At 40.5% G+C, this 18,591-nt stretch overlaps 1 protein-coding gene across 1 annotated transcript in view; it reads left to right on the top strand.

Moving 5' to 3' along the window:
- Positions 1 to 9,877: 9,877 nt before the first annotated feature.
- Positions 9,878 to 18,591, top strand: part of HS6ST2 (heparan sulfate 6-O-sulfotransferase 2) — a gene marked incomplete at its 5' end in the record, with an annotated part of 43,475 nt that continues 34,761 nt past the window's right edge. Inside the window, one exon of the mRNA XM_008574678.1 lies at positions 9,878 to 9,964. Within this exon, the coding sequence (XP_008572900.1) occupies positions 9,878 to 9,964 (87 nt within the window). The remainder of the gene's footprint in view (positions 9,965 to 18,591) is intronic.

Genomic DNA, 18,591 nt, shown 5'->3' on the forward strand with positions numbered 1-18,591 from the left:
ATAAAGTGCCTCAATCTTTGGCTCAACTGTCTTGAGTTTGACTAGACTGTTATTAAAAACTCATGTACATGAAGAGAAGTATATTTTTATAAATTATACAAGAATGTTAAATCATTTAACAGTGACTAGTGGGTGATATGGAACAAGATGTGTTTTGTTTTCATAAATTGTCAGAATTCTAATCTGCTATGAGTATACACACTAAGATAATGCTCAATTTTCCAAATTGTAACACAACAGAAAGAAGCTGACTATTGGGTTTCATTCAGAAAAGAAAATTAAAAGTAGTCTATAGAGATCATAGAACAGATAACATTTACAAAGGAGAGCCTACTTAGAAATAACATGCATCCAAATTGTGATGTCTGAGCAATTTAAAAATGAAAATATTTTCAAGTTTTAACTGTTCATCTAAATATAAATAGATTAGAGGTTCAGTGCTAAGAGACACATTGGAGCATAGGGTGGGGGAACTTTTTTTCACTTACTATGCCAGAAGGCATTTTTAACACCGTGCTCACTTGATTTTTAAGGAGCCAAATGCACTTATAAATCTTGGATACATTTGCCATTTTAGAAAGCACTTAAGATGCCAGATTCAACAAGGACATATTTGAATGCTTTTTGCTTTGGATACCAATATGCAGCTAGAGAATTTGTGCCCTAAGCCCCTGTGTCAAGATCAGAGGTCCCAGGTAGGAGCAACACTGCCTCGATGACCCAACTTGTCCAAGATCCTCCAGCTAATATAAAGACAAAATATGACTCCCGCTCTGCCTGGTTCCAGGGTCCACACTTTTCCCACAACACCAGGGTTGCTTCCAGTTTGTTCGACATCACCATTCTCCAAAGTTGCTTACTCCCACTGGTTTTGCTCTACTTGAGTTTCGCATCTGTGGGCCCTGGAGCTCACACATGGTTCTGGAATAGGCTTTCACCTTTTTAGGCATGTTGTGTGACCTGACATAAGTAACTTGAACAAAAACCCAAAGCCATGTGACTCCATTAATAAGCCTCTAACCTAGTATGTGTGGGTCAGTCAGTTCAATTCAACAAACATATGTTAGAGGCTAAATTTATCAGGTGTATTTCTCAGTCAGCAGATACTGAAAACTTTCTATGTGACGAATGTTATAAGAGGCTTTGTGAGCAGATATAAACACAATTTGCCCTCGTCTTCAATGAATGTAATATATAATGTGCAGGCAGAGTGGACATTCTTGAAAATCTCATCAGAACATATTTAGTAGAAAGTAAAAATAAGGTGATTATTCACCAGGGAAAAGAAAACAAGCCCCCCAGCCCCCAGTGCTATTAGTTCATATCATTCTGTGGTATAAAATCACAGTCTCACTTCCAAGTAAATGGGCCGACTGACTTTTCTTTTTTCTCGGTGTGCTAATTCCTTCCACAGCAGGAATTTTCGGCTTTTCCTAAAAAGTTCACTGAGACTTTTCTGGCCTACTCTGGGGACTCCCTAATGTGTAACGTTCACCCACTAGGCTCCAGTTGTGAATTTTTCATTATGCCAGATCGTTTTTCAGTAAATAGAACTTCGGGCTCAATCAATGCTGTCAAATCCAATTTTTGTCTTACCTGCTCTTAAGCTCCACTCTGTGGTGTTTGCAGTAATCCCCACTTCATCAGGAAAGAGGAGCTTCTCCAGAGATGGATGTCGGAAGCCTTTTGCATCCTCCTCTCTCCTGCTGAGGAGACTTCATCCAGCAGATTCTGTTGTCTGGAAGCAGGGACAATGGCTACGGCTGATTGTTCTCTAATTCCGCTAAGTGTAGCTGTCTCATGCTTCTATTGAGGCAATGGTTCTCAAAGTGTGGTCCATAGGCAAGCAACATCAGCCTCACCTGAGATCTTGTTAGAATTGTAACTTCTCAGGCCCCATCCTAGACCTACTGAATCAGAAACTCTGGGAGTGGGGCCCTCGCATCTGAATTTTTAAAATCCTCCAGATTATCCGATGTACGATTAAGTCTATGAGCTTCTGTTAGGAGATGACCATTTCAAACTAAGGATGGGCATAATTTCATTCTATGTTGTGAAAATTCTCACAACCCAGAGTTTTTTTCTGATTTACAGTTTTTTTATGCAAACCAAAAATCATAATTTTTATAATGGTAACTCAGCTTAACCTTTGCTTTCCCCGATTCTTTCAAGCATAGCAGCTGTTCCCTGTGTTATTTCTCTAGCACTTTCTCACATGTGCTTCTTCCATTTGGTACATTGCCTTGCTGTGTATCTCTTAACGTGCTTGCCTCCTCTGCTACCCTTTGGGCTACTTGAGGGCAAGAACCTTACCACACTCATTGTTGTGTTCCCAAGGCCCAGCATAATGAAGGACACACAGTAAACACACATTAAATGTTTTCTAAGCGAATAAATTGGTTAACTTTTTTTATTGACACATGATAACTGTACACATTTATGGGGTACAGTGTGACATCTCACTATGTGTTATTGAGAGAACTTTCAAAATCCTCTCTTCTTGCTAATTTGAAATATACAATATATTATTGTTAACCACAGTCACCTCACTGTGTATTGGAACACTGGAGCTAATTCCTCCTATCTACCTTTAACTTTGTACCTATTGACCCACCTCTCCCCACCTTCCTCTCCCCCCCACCACCACTCCCAGCCTCTAGCAACCACAACTCAACTCTTTACTTTTATGAGATCAACTATTTTAGATTCCCCAAATGAGTGAAATCAAATTTCCAAAACTATGTTATGGCCTTAAGAAGCAGGACTGGCAGATGAGGAAACTGAGGCCAGAAGTTAAATGATCCAGTTGGTAAGTTGCAGAGCCAGGGCTAAAAACCAAAGCTTACCTCAGTTTGGGAAAGGTAATGGCCACAAGTCTCTAAACATTGCCCTAACAAACTAAACTCAACTCAATAAGCCTGTGATACTTTGGCTCTTCAAGGGCAGAGCCCTTGATTTGCTCCCAGACAGGTTGCCCCCACCCCAGCTGTGGTGATGTTACTAAAGTGTGGCATCCTTGTGCCACCCAGGATACTAAGAGAGGGTGGCTGAGGGTGCCAATTACTGAGACAGTGCAGAGACTGAGGACTGGAAAAGGGAAGAGAATCATGTCAAAAGATAGGTGTGGGTTTTAGTATTATCAGGGGGATAGTCCTAGCACTTGGTTAGTCTTCAGTAAAGAGGAACTCAAAAGAAAAGATGTGAACTGCAAGTGAAGCCAAGACTTAAAGCTCAGTTTTGCTCTTCTGCCAGGGTGTCCTCCTTACACCAAGGTGACAACAGCATGGGATGTACTTTGTGATATGTTTCTATTATGGGAACAGATTGACAGTGTTTGCCACCCACCTCTCAGCACTGGTTCAACTTGTCATCTCTTAGCAGTCTGGCTGGGCTAGGAGAATGGGGTGAGGCAGGCAATGGGCATGGGATGAAGAATGCCACTGGCCTGCACAAGGATCAAGGCCCGCACTTTCCCTCATTAGCCTTAGCATTGATCTCTACATAACAAAGTTAACCCGCTCAGGCTCTTTTACTTGGACCCCGGATATATAAGTCTTTGTAACATACATGTAAATCCTCATAAAATGGAGTGAAAGTAAACAGATTCTGGCATAGGATGCCTCCCGAAATATTCACTTCCCAGTCACAATGGATCACTGTCCCATCAGGCCACACTGCTTATCTCATGGCTTTGAGTACCACTTTGGAGCAATGACTGTATCTCTGACCCTGTCTTTCTTCTTGCACTCCAATGCCATCTCTCTAATTGCCTGCCAGACACTGTCCAGCAATACCCCAACTCAGTTTGCTCCAAACCAAATCTATCATCTTCTCCTCCTGCCTAGATCCCCTTCCCAATTAATCTGTCTCTTTCATTAGCAGAGTAAATTTGTTTCCCAGTCGTCCAGTTTCTAGACCTTCTCAGCAGCTTTAATTTAGAGTTTATTTTCATTCCCCAGATGTAGTCAATCCCCAAGTTCCACAATTTTTTCTTTTGATATGCTGGGCATGGTTTCTTTCTTTCCACCCCCTAACTACCATTCCAGTCCAGGCTCCCATCATATTTCAAATCAATTACCCCAAATCATCCAATCCCAGAATTATGATTTTTGCTCCTCAACTCCCCATCTGATGGAGGATCCCAGAGCTAGGTGTGAATGCAGTAGTTGTAGGATACCACATACAACTGTAAGATACAGTTCCATTGGCCTCTGATAGTCTTTGACAAGGTCTAGGCTTTTGGTAAAGACATAAGTGATTAGCCAGCTTAATTGAGAAAATAATATGATTTAGCAACTCACTCATGTTCTTTCCTGATCCCAGTGAGGCATTCAGGGATGTGACTGCCACTCCTTCAGCAGAAACAGCATGTGTCAAGAGGTGAAGAGAGCAAAATAGCAACAATAATCAATGAGCTCATTGCTCCGGTCCCTGATGCCTTATAGTGAACTGTTTAGAGTGAAAAGTTAATGGAAGGGGAGAGGGCAAGATAATGGGAGTGCTTTGGTGCCTTTTCCAAGATCTTTGCAATTACAAAGCAACTGTGAGTTTCTCTGTGAATGCTTTACCTGATCAGTTGAATTCCCTCTGCTTTATAGATGAGAATCCTAAGACAGCAAGACGTTAGATGACTTGCTGGCAGCCAGGATTAGAACTCAGATTCCTGAATAAATATTTTGAATTTATGAGGCTGCTTCTGAGAGATCATAGTTACACTGGGCTTCATGGCAATAAAAATGAGCTTTTCTCTTCTCTAAAAATCCTGTCATGAGCCATAGGTAAGCAAAGGAAAACTAGGGGAGGAAGCTAAACAAAAATACATCTTAGTGAACTGAACTTTTTTTGCTAGGTGATTACAGAAATATAGGTAATGGACACAGGATGCTTAAATGGGGCATGGACTCTATAGACCCTTCAGGTAGAAGAAAGGAAATTGAAAAAGTTTGGAGCAAAGAAAGAAAACCACTCAGGACGTAACCTAAGAAGATAGAAAAATGAAATACAGAAGTCTCATCAGCTTTAATTAAAGGAAATCAATATTTGAAGAGTTGTCTTGCTCAGTAACAGAACAAGGGCAAAAATACTTCAGAAATGTGAGCCTCTTGGAAAAGAGAAAATTAGGCTTTCATAGGGAAGCAATCATGATTTAAAAGCCTTTCAAAAGTTGGCCACTTGGTGGATCTATTGTAAAGAGGACTCAAGCACCTGTTGGGGAAACAGACTAGATGAACTTTTATCCCTGGTAGAGTCCATGTGTTTTAAGTGCATTTCCTCAACTTGGGAGCTTTCAGGAGCCTAGAGTCATCCCTAGGGAGTAAAGAGTAGCCACCATTTCCCCCATTGAAACTTGAAACAACCTCTTAACAATAGCTTGGGTTTCAACTTGGTTATCACTTAACAAGAACACACATTGGAAAACATTAAGAGCTATACAAATACCATGGATTTATCATTATCATTCAGAGGCACCATCCAACCATCTACACAAGCTTGCTTGAGAATCCTATCTAAGCTCACCTGTCTTTGTGACCCACATGATGATCAATCACGAGTAACTAGAATCCAATTCCCCCAGACCATTTCTCTTCAGGGATGGAAGATACGTGACATGTGTGTCACCACTTCCTTCTCTTACACCAGTGCCAGACCTTGGTAATCAATGACAGCACTCCTTTCCACTGAGCCCAAATACAGCTTTTTCATTTATTTGTTCAACAGATATTTTTGAGCACTGACTTAAAAGCAAGTGGGAGAGACAGATAAACAACAAAATATAAGCAGCACTACAAGCACCACATACTAAGTGCCAAGTAAAAGATATGTAGACAGAGTATTATAGCCCAATCCTCTCTTCTGAAATACAATTTGAATGTCCTAGGGCTCTGAAAATTAACTTTTAAAATTTCAGTACTGTTGTTGATTGCAGCAGCATAACTATTTTTCATGGATGCGAGGCAAATTAATTCCAAAAGGAGCTTACAACGTACTATAGGAAACGCAGGAGTTTCTGTATGCCGCCCATCAAGAAAGTGAGTCAAGTGGGTTTGAAACCACTAGGTTCTTCTCCCACAAGTGCCTCCCTGACCTAAGAGAAAAATTCAGATTGGAGTGGATCTGATTGCCATTTTAGTTTAAGTACACTAGATGCCATTTCAGCATCAAATTATTCAGTCTGAGACACTTTGAAAATGCTGTTTTTCTACCTTAACACAGTATGCATAATACTGCAGGACTTTTTTTCACTTTTGTAGTGTTGAAGACATTTATGAATCTGGTGGGAAAAGGTTTACTTGATAGATGGAGATGGACAGCCACCAAGCAGACAGAAGGAGGTCTGGCACTCATTAACTTTTCCTATCAGAAACTCAACCTGGAATAGTTTTCACAAGCCTTTGATGAGGCTTAGTTGTGAGGCACTGGAGGAAGGAAAGACCTTATCCTCAGAAGAGGATAGCTACGCCGGTGGGGTGGAAGAAGCCTGGATTCATACCCTCTGGGATTTCAGGCCGCAGCCTATTTGAGATTATAACTCAAAGAGGAGATGAAAGTAAAGGGGTCTGACAAGTGGGTGAGACAGACAGATCAAAAGAATGACAACTGGGGTAGGTCTGTTTTAGATACATAGGTTAGGAGCTAGCTGTAGTTCAAGGCACCCCCCGCCCCACACCTCATATACCTCAAATTATCATCCGTATATTTTAGAAACAGGCAGGGCTTCTTCTTGTAAACCCTGGGATTGCTGGATGTTTCAGTGACCAGGGTTCTTGGCAGCATCTTAATTTTTGGGTCCTTGACCCATGTCTTTTCATATCTTTGAGGCTCCCCGACAGTCTGCAGATGGAGTATTTTCTCTCTCTCTCTCTTTTTTTTTTTTTCTCATGGGGCACTTTTGGAAAACTCAGAGTCTTTGATATCACTACTTTAGATCCTTCTAACTCATGGTTTGAGAACTACAGCAACTTCTCCAGGCTTATCTATCCAGCCTGGAACTTTGGGAAAGAACAATGACTTTTTCCAATAGTGTTCAGCCTACCTTTTTATATAACAGTCCTTAGTATATGTACAAAATAAAGCTCCTAGGATCCAAGCCTGCCCCAACTTGTTTTTGCCCTGTACCCTTTCAGATACATGTTGCTACTATTAATGGATCTATTATTTGCACTCAGCAAATATTTTGAATTATTTGATTACTTTCATCCCCGTCTTGGTGCCGTACCTTTCCTGTGTGATTTATCCATGAGAATGATTTTGTTTTTATTCCTTCAGATCTGCACTTGCAGGATTTGGCAGTAGGTCAGAGGGGTCTGTATTCCTATCTTTAAAAATTGCTGCTCCAGGGCCACTCCCCTCCAGAGCACCAGTTAATGATAATAAGGCTGCCACTGCCAGCTGACAGCTTTCCCTGATGTCCTGTGGTGCCCTGCATTGAGTTTAAACAGGGTCACTTATAATGCAGATTATAGAGGACCCTCACACCCAAGGCATAGACATGGGAGTTTAGCGGTGGGAATGGGTATTCTTTTATTCAAAACAATGTGGACGCCTGAGCTCAGTGACTCAGAAAGAGTTAAATGACCACCTACTCTGAACCCAGTAGTGTGCATGAGACACATAGGAAGAGTCCTTGTTTTGGAGTGCTTCCAGTCAATTTCTCACTGTCCACCCTGTGAGACGCTAGGAGAAGTAAAGCTCAGTGGCCAGTGACCAAGGTGTGGAAGGGAGGAAGTTGAGATGTATTTGTATTTTGCAACACATAACATGTTTTGTCCTTTTCATCAGGCTGCACAGGCCTTCTGGAAGAGACAATTTAGAATTCTTCTGAGTTAGTCTTTTGTCCAGTTGTTTAGTGTTATCATTTAGTTTCTGAGCTTGGTTCTGTATGAGGAAGGTAGCTGGTGTGGTCTCAGGTCCCAGGTCCCAGTTCCCTAAGGAGTTCTTTGCCAGGAAGTCATAATGAATAGGTAGGGGCAGCACCAGGTGAGCCACATTCCGGCCAGTCTGTGAGCAGCACAGCGACATGGTCCCTGCACTATTCAGGAATCCCAGCACTTGGTCCTAGCAGGCTTCTGCCACCTCCTCCATGATAGAATGTGTGCCCCCTCCCTCCCTGAGCCACTCACCCAGCAGCAGAATCAGAGCTTACCTGGGAGCTTTTCAAAAGAGCAGTTTTGGGGACCTCCTGGACACTGAATCCTAACTGCTGGGACTTTTCCAATCTGTTTGACTCTTCCTGATGAGCCTTTGTCTGTGTCCACAAACATCTTTATTACTTTTGCAATTACCAGGGACCCATAGTTATCTCTGTTCCAGTCACATCCATGTAGCCATTTGAAGGTGATGAGTGCAGGGTGGAGTATATTTTGAGTGCCCACTTAAAAGCTAGTTGGTGAGACAGATAAACAATAAAATAAATATAAGCAGCACTACAAGCACCACATGCTAAGTGCTGAGTAAAAGATATGTGGCCAACAAGTATTATAGCCCAACCTTCTCTTCTGAAATAAAATTTCACTTTCCTAGGACCCTGAAAATTAATTTTTAAAATTTCAGTACTGTTGTAATTGCAGCAGCAATTACTATTTTCCATGGATCTGAGATGAATTAATTCCAAAAATAGCTTACAAAGTACTATAGGAAACACAGGAGTTTCTGTATGTTGTCCATTAAGAAAGTGAGTCAAGTGAGTTTGAAACCACTAGGTTCTTCTCCACAAGTGCCTTTCCGACCTAAGAGAAAAACTCAGATTATAGTGGATCTGATTGCCACCCCACCCCACATGTAAATACAGCTACTTGCAGACACCTATTTCTGAGGCACTTAAAAGATTCATAAATATCTGGAAAGCTCTTTGACATTCTCAGAGACAATATTCTGTGCCATTCTAAGGTTCTATTATATACATGGAAAGCCTAGATACACATTTTTCTTTTTTATCTTCACTTTTTATAAAAGGTTATGCTAACGTAGATCTTCTTAACAAAAAAAAATATTTCTGATGAGATCAGGATAAATAATTCTACACATCATCAAGTGAAGAGAATGGCTTTGAATTGGTTTCCACGGAAATCTGAAGATGAAGTAAAGTAATAATTTCAAGGCGGAGCAGCTGAATTGAAGATAATGGTAAAATAGTTTGATAAAGGAAATAGAATAAAGTAATCAAGAAGACTCCAATCAATTATTCCTTTTTGTTTACCTTCAGGTGATTAATTTGTCTGCGTTTATTAACCTGATGAGATTAAGCAGACCGTCCTTGTGATTTATTTTGTAATTGTTTCCAAGGTTTGACATAAGCTGTGGAGTTATTGAAGGTGGAGATTTAAATTCAATTACTCATGAAGCAGGCGGTACTTCTCCTGAAAGAATATCTAATTCACAGCCTTCCCATGTAACATTATGAGAGAAAATTATTAATTCATCTGATAGTATCTCCCAAAGACTTTTAGAAGTCATTTGACATCCACACACTTCACTAAAAGTCAGCAGCTTCAGAACTGAACTTGTAATGCAGAGAATCCAGTGCCTGGAAATAAAGGATTTTATGTTAAAGACTAGTTATTTTTATACTTTTTTTTTTTCCACTAGAGCCTCCCTTGGGGCCTGGGCTGCGGTGCTATCATTAATGGAATCCACCAGCTCAGGCTTTGAATGCTAAAAGGGATAGCTTTCTTTGAACTTGACCAATGGTTCCCACTCTCTTTACCTTTGAAGTGCACCACTAGATAAGATCATGCTTTATTGTGACAGGCAAGAGAGAGAGAGAGAGAGACAGACAGACAGAGAGACGCCAACTTGAATGTCTTTAAATGAAGTGACTAATTGATTTTTGTTTCTGTGGTCCTTGTATATATTTTTTCTGTTCTTTCTGTGGATATAGTAAAGATACACGAGGTTCTCCAAACACTAACCCAGGCACCAACTCTCCGTCATCCACAAAGGCCCGGAACACATCTAAGAATGGGAAGTAAGTGAAAAGTGCTCTTGTACATCTGACATAGCTGTCAAAACGCCACGTGCTGTCCTCATTTTGTCATTCATTCATATTCATTTGACAAAGATTTGCGAATGCCTTCCATGTGCCTCACACTGGGCTGATGACTGGGGAATCGAAATGAGTAACGCATGTAATATTGGGTGCGTGAAGGACTGAAGAAGGAGTAGGGGAGGAAGGGGAAAGTCAGGAGATGACCTTGGAAAGAGAGCTTAGGGCTGACTGTGAAGGGCAGTGCGAGATCTGGACTCTGAGTTCCAAAAATTAAAGAAGCAGCAGACACCGATTTATCATTATATGATTTGCCAAATCCGTGAAAATCTGTCTTAGATCTATACTTTGAGGTTTAGGGTTGAGTTAGAAGAATCTGGAAAGCCATTTCATAAATTTCTTGGTTTAAGTATATTTATATTTACACAGTATGTATGTTCTTTTCCTTAGTAACTAGCATGTACCATGTTCTACATGAAACTGTCTTTTTGGTATTATCAAAACTTGTATTGGCTGAATATTTGTGATATTAGATTTACCCCTTTGGGCTTATTCCAGAAGACAACACTGGCTGATCTCTCCCTTTGGATTCAGCAGATCATGGAAATCTGAGGCAGTGTGACTCCATGCAGATGACGTACCTCTCCAATAAGGCACTTCTCCTTTAAACTGGCCTGCAGCCTTTTGGTGAATGATGCAGGTTCTCTATAAGCTGGCTCTTTCTTGAGGGTGTGGGACATTGTGACAGGCAGAAGCCTAGAAAGGGCACCCAGCCTGTATCTAGGGGAAGATGAAAGATACCTTCATCATGCTAAAAGCTCTAATCCTGCAAAAAGATATGTTACTACAAGAGCACAGCTTTGCAATGAAAGGTGAATTTGTAATGGTCATATATTTTATGTATGCAGCATTGGACTGTAAATGCTGCACTTTGAATATGATCTTATATTCAATTCCCAAAGTGAAAGATCTATTGGCTGCCTTTTTCCTTCTTCTTCTCATCCTGAATAGCATTTCAGGTTTGCATATAAAGTTGAATGTAGACTATCTTGGAAAAGATAAAAAGCGGTGGTGAAGACATAAGACTAAATCTCTGAGCAGTTAGAACTCATTTCAGTTATTTATTGCTGAGCACCACAATCAAAACGCTGTATGAATTATGAAGTAAGGGAATTGATGTACACATTCCCAAGCAGCTGAATGTTTCCAAATTAGTCCCAATTCATCGTTAACATGCACTCTCAGTTAACAAAGAAAGCACTGGGGAATCGCTTTTAACTCCATGTCTGCAAAAGTGGCAGTCCCTATCTGGGCACCTTGTATGTACCTGTCACACTGACAACTGCAGGGCACAATCTCCGTTTATTAGACCCTCATGTATAACTATGGATGTTTGTGATTTGCCTTTGCATTTCAAAAGGGGCATTGTTTTGTTTCTTTCACCTTTTGGGTGAAGAATCTCAGTATGAGCCATGAGACGAGCAGTTGGTAGAATTTGAGTTAAGATGACATAGAGAGGGCCGGCCCGGTGGCGCACTGGATAGTGCGCCGCTTGGGAAGCGCGGCGGCGCTCCCGCCCGAGGGTTCGGATCACACGCACCCAAAAAAAGCTAGTAGGGAAACTTGCCAGAATTTGAACCCAGATCTGCCAAAACTCCAAAGTCAGACCATAATTGTGTCTCCCAGTGTGTAAATATCTATCAAATACTTTGTGCACATGTGTGAACATGCCAAACTTTGAATGATTTAAGTATAACCTGTATTTTAATACTTAGGACAGCATCATAAAATTAATTTCTAAATGAATATTGAAATTTATCCAGTTTCTATGTTTAAGATGACATAGAGAATGCATACCTAATACTATACCCAGGTTGTTAACAGTAAGAGCGTGGAATAAATACATGCTTAACTAGATAAGCATGGTCTATATTACACTTGCTATATTTAGATGCATCCCAAGCTTCTGCCATGGTGAAGGCCTCCCTCTTTGCACATTCTGAGCTAGGTGTCCCGTTTTTTGCCATATGTAGTGAGTCACAGATTGAGCTCGTTCTTCTTAATTCTTCATTTTTTTTTGTTGCTTATTAGTGAAAAATAAAAGTGTCCTCCAGTATCCTCTTCATGGACATGTGTGCCAGCTTCCCTTCTCTGTATCCCTCCTCGTACTTATCTCCCATCAGTTTTCAGCAGGTGCTGTTGTTGTTGTTATTTCTGTTACTGCACATTTTCTTCTTCTTAGGATATCTTTGTCACCAGGAGCAGTACTGACCTTCCACGGATATGGTGAGACTACTAGGGGCATTTTTCACACTTTGTAGAGCAGTGTCTATCAGTGTTTGGGCACTGTGCTATATAGCTCAGAGAGGGTTGTCCTTTACAGTTCCTGCTGCGTTGTCTATGCATTTCCCTGGTTTTGGTGTGCATGGTGATGGGGGGAGAAATAGGTAGATTTCTGCACCCCACCGCTTTTCTCCATAGTGTATTTCCACAACAGTAGGATATGAAGCAGTTTGTAAGTGTTTCTCTATGTTATTTTAAGGCCAGATATGGCTGGGAAATAGAAGGAGTGTTCTTTTCCTCTTTGAAAATAAATTGGATCTCTTCTTTTTTGACAAAACAAAAAATGCAGAAGTCCAGCTGCATCAAATATGCATCATGGCTAAAAGTAATAACAACTCATATGGGTTGAATGAGTGCCATGGGCCAACCTGTGTACTGAGCTCTTGATACATTTTGTCTCATTAATCCTCACCCACTAAAAGCTCATGATGCAGGCACTATAATTATTTCTATTTTACACATGAGGATATTGAAGCTCAGAGAGAGTAATGGTGTGTCCACTTGTGGCCTCCAAATGAACAATTTTGGTAAAAACCTTCTTTAGCACCAATAATAGTAATAATAATAACAACTAAAATATATCAGGCATCTACTTTGTGCCATTGTGCTAGACCCTGGAGCCGCATAGATAAATATAAGATATAAGAGGTGCCCTCAAGGAGCTCACCGTCTTAGTAGAGGGAACAGAGGATGATGACGTAATGTTTAAATGCTACAAGTAGGTAATCACAGGGTGCTGTTGGAGCCAAAATAGTCACCCCTAACCAATGCCAGGCCTGGGGTGGGGAAGAGGTCATGTGAGGACATCAGTGAAGGCTCCTGAGAAGTGATCCCTTGAAGCTTTAATTTTATCCATTTACCCCTCACGTAGCAAGGCTAGGTCGGAGGAGAAAAATGCAAGTCGGTCACCCAGGTGGGCATAATCCTCTGTATATTAGTCAGAACAAGTTGGAGTTGTGGATTTGGTCAAAGCTAAAATGGAATGGCCAATTGTGCCTTTTTCTAACTTTCAATCCATTTGGAACCTGCTGAGATTCAATGTAGCATATCAAGCAGTTTAGGAAACCTACAGCCTGAAAGTTGTGTCAGTTCTGCTTGCTGTGTTTCATTGCCTGGATCTGAAGCTGAGTAGCTAGCCCTCTGTTTCAGGGAGGAACAGATGGAATGGGATATGTCTGAGCAGCAGAGCCAGACTACCCTGGCAATGACTTTCAGGGCAGTGCAGGCAGTTCCTTCTATGCCGACAGTGAGCCAAATTGACAAGACAGAAAAAAAAGAAATCAGTGCACAGCCGTGTACCACTGAGATCAGGAAGCATGGGTTTTGCAGAGGTTGACCCACAAGCAGCCAGGCCAGGCCACTGCATTTAGACTCACATATGGTTCTCTTTGCTAATGTGGACCTGTTATTCTGGCCAACACAGCAGGCCACAGTCAATCCATTTGCTGACCCATTGGATTGTTCCCAGAATGCACTTAAACTGTCAAGGCTGAGCATGCGTAGTAACCACAAAGAGCCTTTGTAACTTTCATTTTGTATTAGAACATTTCCATACTTTACATGAGGCACATTCTTTTGCTGAACAAATAAGGACTCTAAGACTCAAGAAGGGTAAATAACCTTTCCAGAGTTACACACTCAGTCAGTAGCAGAGGGCAGCCTAGAATCCTGGTCTTCTGATACTTGTCCAGTGCTGTTTCCACTGCAATGTATGCACAGGTCTTCTCCCAGAGAGCGAGATACTTCAGCTAATCACACCAAAAGGAGGTCAGGAGCCTGGTCTCAGGATTAGTAGCTGCGTGCTCTCTTCTCCGTACACCACAATGCTTCTGTGGGTGAGCTCTGCCAGCCACTGTGAAAATAGAGACTTTTGGGAGAAATTAGAATCATCCCACTTTGGAAAAAAATGTAGCAGTAGTGATGATGAAAGGAAAAAGCATACACTTCTCAAACGTTTCACTTTTTCTCTAAAATAGCATCATTCTGGTTGTGTTTGGACAGTCACCCTTTCTCAACATCATTGTTGAGCTAAAGCCTTTAATGCACCCCTTCATCAACAAAGCAATAAGAAGACTCATAGATCACTACAGCTATTCTCCCTCAAACCAGCCAACAAACCAGGCTGAGGATATTTTACACACACACACACACACACACACACACACACACACACACACATTCAGAGGCATCCATTTAAACATAGATTGCAGGCAGTTGAGGTGAGGATGGAAACTGATCACTCCTCTCAGCCTGAGATGTTTTTCACATAGGCTCGAGCTAGAGAATTACAAGAACCAAATCCAATTTTCAAATACTAGTGAAAGCCATGAATATTACAGGGCAGAGCACCCAAGCCCAGTGCCTGATACATGATATCATAACGTTGAATTAGGTGCTGTAAGTTATGGCTTAAGCGAATTAAGCCAGGTGAAGGAAGGATACTAAATTGTGTGAAAAGGTATACAGAAGGAAAGTCAGACCTGGTTCACTTCACAAATCTTCCTGGGGCTGGCCCTGGTGGCTGATGCCATAGGAAGACTGACTAACCTGTCTTTGCCAGAAGTGTCTCATCGTGAAAGACCTGTTTATCTATTCATCAGTGTCTAGATGAGAGTAGTCAGGAACACATAGCTTCATAAAGAAACTAAACATACTGACACCCCTTTGGTTTTGGTTGGCAAGAACCAGATGAAAAACTTTCTTGCTTTAGCAAGAGGTAGTGAAGTCTTGCTTGCTCTGTGGATTCAACATGGTGAAGTTTTATAATTGGATTCATCTGTTTATGTGTTTGTCGCTGGAGTCAGAGTCCTGCATATTATATTGTGATTATGTCCTTTCGAAGACAGTAGGCCGTGACTGCTGCTAAAACCCCTAATTTTGCCTCCATGTGTGTATGAAACTCTGTGTGTGTGTGTGTGTGTGTGTGTGTTCTTTCACTTCACAATGGTTGTATGCTGTTTAAACATTAGCAATCAAATGGCCGAGTATTGAATTTTTCAAATGATCTCTGGAGTTTCATGTGTTGATGATGTCAATGGGGCCTTAGTTTAGCTATTAGACTAAGTATAATATCACAAATGCTTGTGACAAACCATAGCATTAAACTGACTGCTTATTTTTTCTCTCTCTCTCTTTTTTTTTTTGCTATTGCTCCTTTGTAGAAAAAGGCAAATGACAAAAGCATAAACTAATGTCAGAATGTATTCCTAAAAATAGCTTTTAGTAGAGTGTGCCTGAGGATGAGTTCATTTGTAGCCTAATTGCCTTTTCCTTCAATATTCCCTGTTCAGGATAGTGCAAGACCTTTGGTCACAGCACAAAAAGTAAAATCTATCTCAGAAAGTACATTCATCAATATGGCAGGAAAGTAGCTGAAACCATTTGAAAAAGACTTTCAATCACAAGGGGTAAATGACATAGGCTTGGCATACTTTGATGTTTAACCTAGTGCTAACCAGCTGGAGCACAGGGCTGCTCAAAGATCTTTTTTAAATAAATTAATCAGGCGGCCTTGTGTGTATTTGAAAGGATATCAGCTTTGGAGTCAGACCTGGATTTGAATTTTGGCTCTACTACTTATGAATTTTGTACCTACCTCATTGGGCTATTGTGAGGATTAAATGTCATAATCCAAGTAAGGCTCTCATAGTGCCTGGCACAAGGCAAATGCTCAATAAATGTCAGCTAGTGATTATGCTTGTTTCATCTGCCAACGTATTGCAGCTGGGGACAGTGTGACCTGGCCAGTATGATTTTGATAAGCTCTGGTTGGCTCAGCTTGCTTGGTTAGCTGCATTTCCAGCTCCTGAAATGAGGAAGCAGAAGCCCCAGCACCACTAGCACTACATTTATAATGCCCACGGATTGGATGCAATGAGAAGTGAGTGGCAGATCCAGAAAGAAACAGTCCAGCCATGGGAACATTTTCTAGCAAGTTCACATGCATCTCTGTGGTGGTTAGGATGTATAGTATACTTACTGATGATAATCTCCCCTCCCCGCTGCCAAATATGTGACTGTCCATGCTGGTCATGTTTCTAGAGCTTAGTCAAGAAGAGTGTTCTGCTTTCTGAGCCTTGGAAAGCAGGAGTCCTTTTTTCTCCTCTCATCTGCCACACAAAACCTCAGAGGTAATGTGCTGCTGCTCTCAAGAGCAGGGGTTCTCAATGACTCTGTTTCCCCTCTCTGTGATATACATGGCTGAGAATTCTCATTTGCTTTCCTCTGGCAGAGCTCAGGGTTATGTCCTGTTTCTAGGTGCTGGCTAGAATTCCACCCCCATCTCTCTCTCACTTGAGAAACTTAGGAATGCAAGGAAAAGTGATCTTAAATAGGATTTTTCTATTTTCTCCAATTTTCTAAAAGTAATAAAATCTCTCTTTCTCCCTGTTCCTCTCTTTCTTTCTTTTCCCTCTCTCCCTCATTCCCTCCTTCCACTCCCCCTCTGTCTGTTCGTTCATTTATCAAATCCCCATCTGCCCTATCACTTCAATATTTTACATATCCATCCAGCTCTTTCTGAGCTGAGGGAATTACAGAGACTAAATAAATGGCATCACCTAATTCCCTTGGTTTTCAGGCAACTAAACAATTAAGCATAGCCCCCTATGGTTTGCAGTACTAAGAGAGTATGGAAACACAGGGTAAAACTGACATTCTATCTAAGTAATTATTAAGAATCTAACATTGACTAAAAACCTAAGGTGTGGAAGCATTTTTAGATAGAGTAGAAGTTTTAAATTTGGTAAAGTACAATTTATCAATATTTTTCTGTTCTGAATTGCACTTTGGGTTTGTTGCAAAAATTTTCTTCTTTGTTGTCTTCTAGAAGTTTTATAGCTTTAGGTTTTACATTTATGCCAATTGTTAATTTTAAATTAAGTTTTGTATGTGGTACAAAGTAGAGATCAAGGGTTTGTTTTGTTTTACATATGGATATCCAGTTATTCCAACACCATTTCTTGAGACCATCCTTTCTCCATTGAACTACCTTGGCATCTTTCTCAAAAATCAGTTATCTATAACCAAGAAAAAGAGAGAAAAGACACAAATAAATACAATCAGAAATGCAAATAGAGACATTACAACAGATAGCACCAAAATGCACAGGATAATCAGAGACTATTATGAACAACTATATGTGAATAAATATGAAAGCCTAGAGGAAATGGATAAATTCCCAGACACATATGCCCTACCAAGACTGAACCAAAAAGAAAGAGAAAACCTAAACAGACCAATAACAAGTAACAAGATAGAATCACTAATAAAAAGTCTCCCAACAAAGAAAAGCCCAGGACCAGATGGCTTTACTACTGAATTCTACCAAAAATTTAAAGAAGAACTAATACCAGTACTTCTTAAACTATTTCAAAAAATTGAAGGGGATGGAATTCTTTCACACTCATACTATGAGGTCAGCATCACCTTGATACCAAAACCAGACAAGGACACAACAAAAAGAGAAAACTACAGGCCAGTATCCCCAATGGACCCAGACACAATAATCCTCAATAAAATGCTAGCAAACCAAATCCAACAGCCAATCAAACAGATTATACACCCTGATCAAGTGTGATTTATCCCAGGGATGCAAGGATGATTCAACATACACAAATCAATAACCATAATACATAACTTAAACAGAATGAAAGAAAAAAACATATGATCACCTCAATAGATGCAGAAAAAGCATATGGCAAAATTCAACATCCCTTCATGATAAAGACTGTCAACAAACTAGGTATAGAAGGAAAGTATCTTAACATGACGAAGGCTATATATGACAAACCCACAGCTAACATCATACTGAATGGGGAAAAGATGAAAGCTTTCCCCCTAAGAACTGGAAGAAGATAAGGATGCCCACTCTCACCATTTTTATTCAACATAGTTCTGGAAATCCTAGCCAGAGCAATCAGGCAAGAGAAAGGAATAAAGAGCATCCAAATTGGAAAGAAAGACGTCAAGTTGCCTCTGTTTGCAGATGTCATGATTTATATAGAGATAAGCCTAAAGACTCTACCAAAAAACTCCTAGACCTAATAAAACAAATTCAGTAAAGTTGCAGGATACAAAACTTAACATACAAAAAGCAGTAGCATTTCTATACATCAACAAAGAACTAGCAGAAAAAGAAATCAAGAAAGCTGTCCCATTTACATTGGCCACAAGAAAATATATAAAATACCTGGGAAATAATTCAACCAAAGAGGTGAAAGATCTCTACAATGAAAACTATAAAACACTGATTAAAGATGCCACAA

Source organism: Galeopterus variegatus, unplaced genomic scaffold (assembly GCF_000696425.1).
Source record: "Galeopterus variegatus unplaced genomic scaffold, G_variegatus-3.0.2 Scaffold1087, whole genome shotgun sequence".
NCBI lineage: Eukaryota > Metazoa > Chordata > Mammalia > Dermoptera > Cynocephalidae > Galeopterus > Galeopterus variegatus.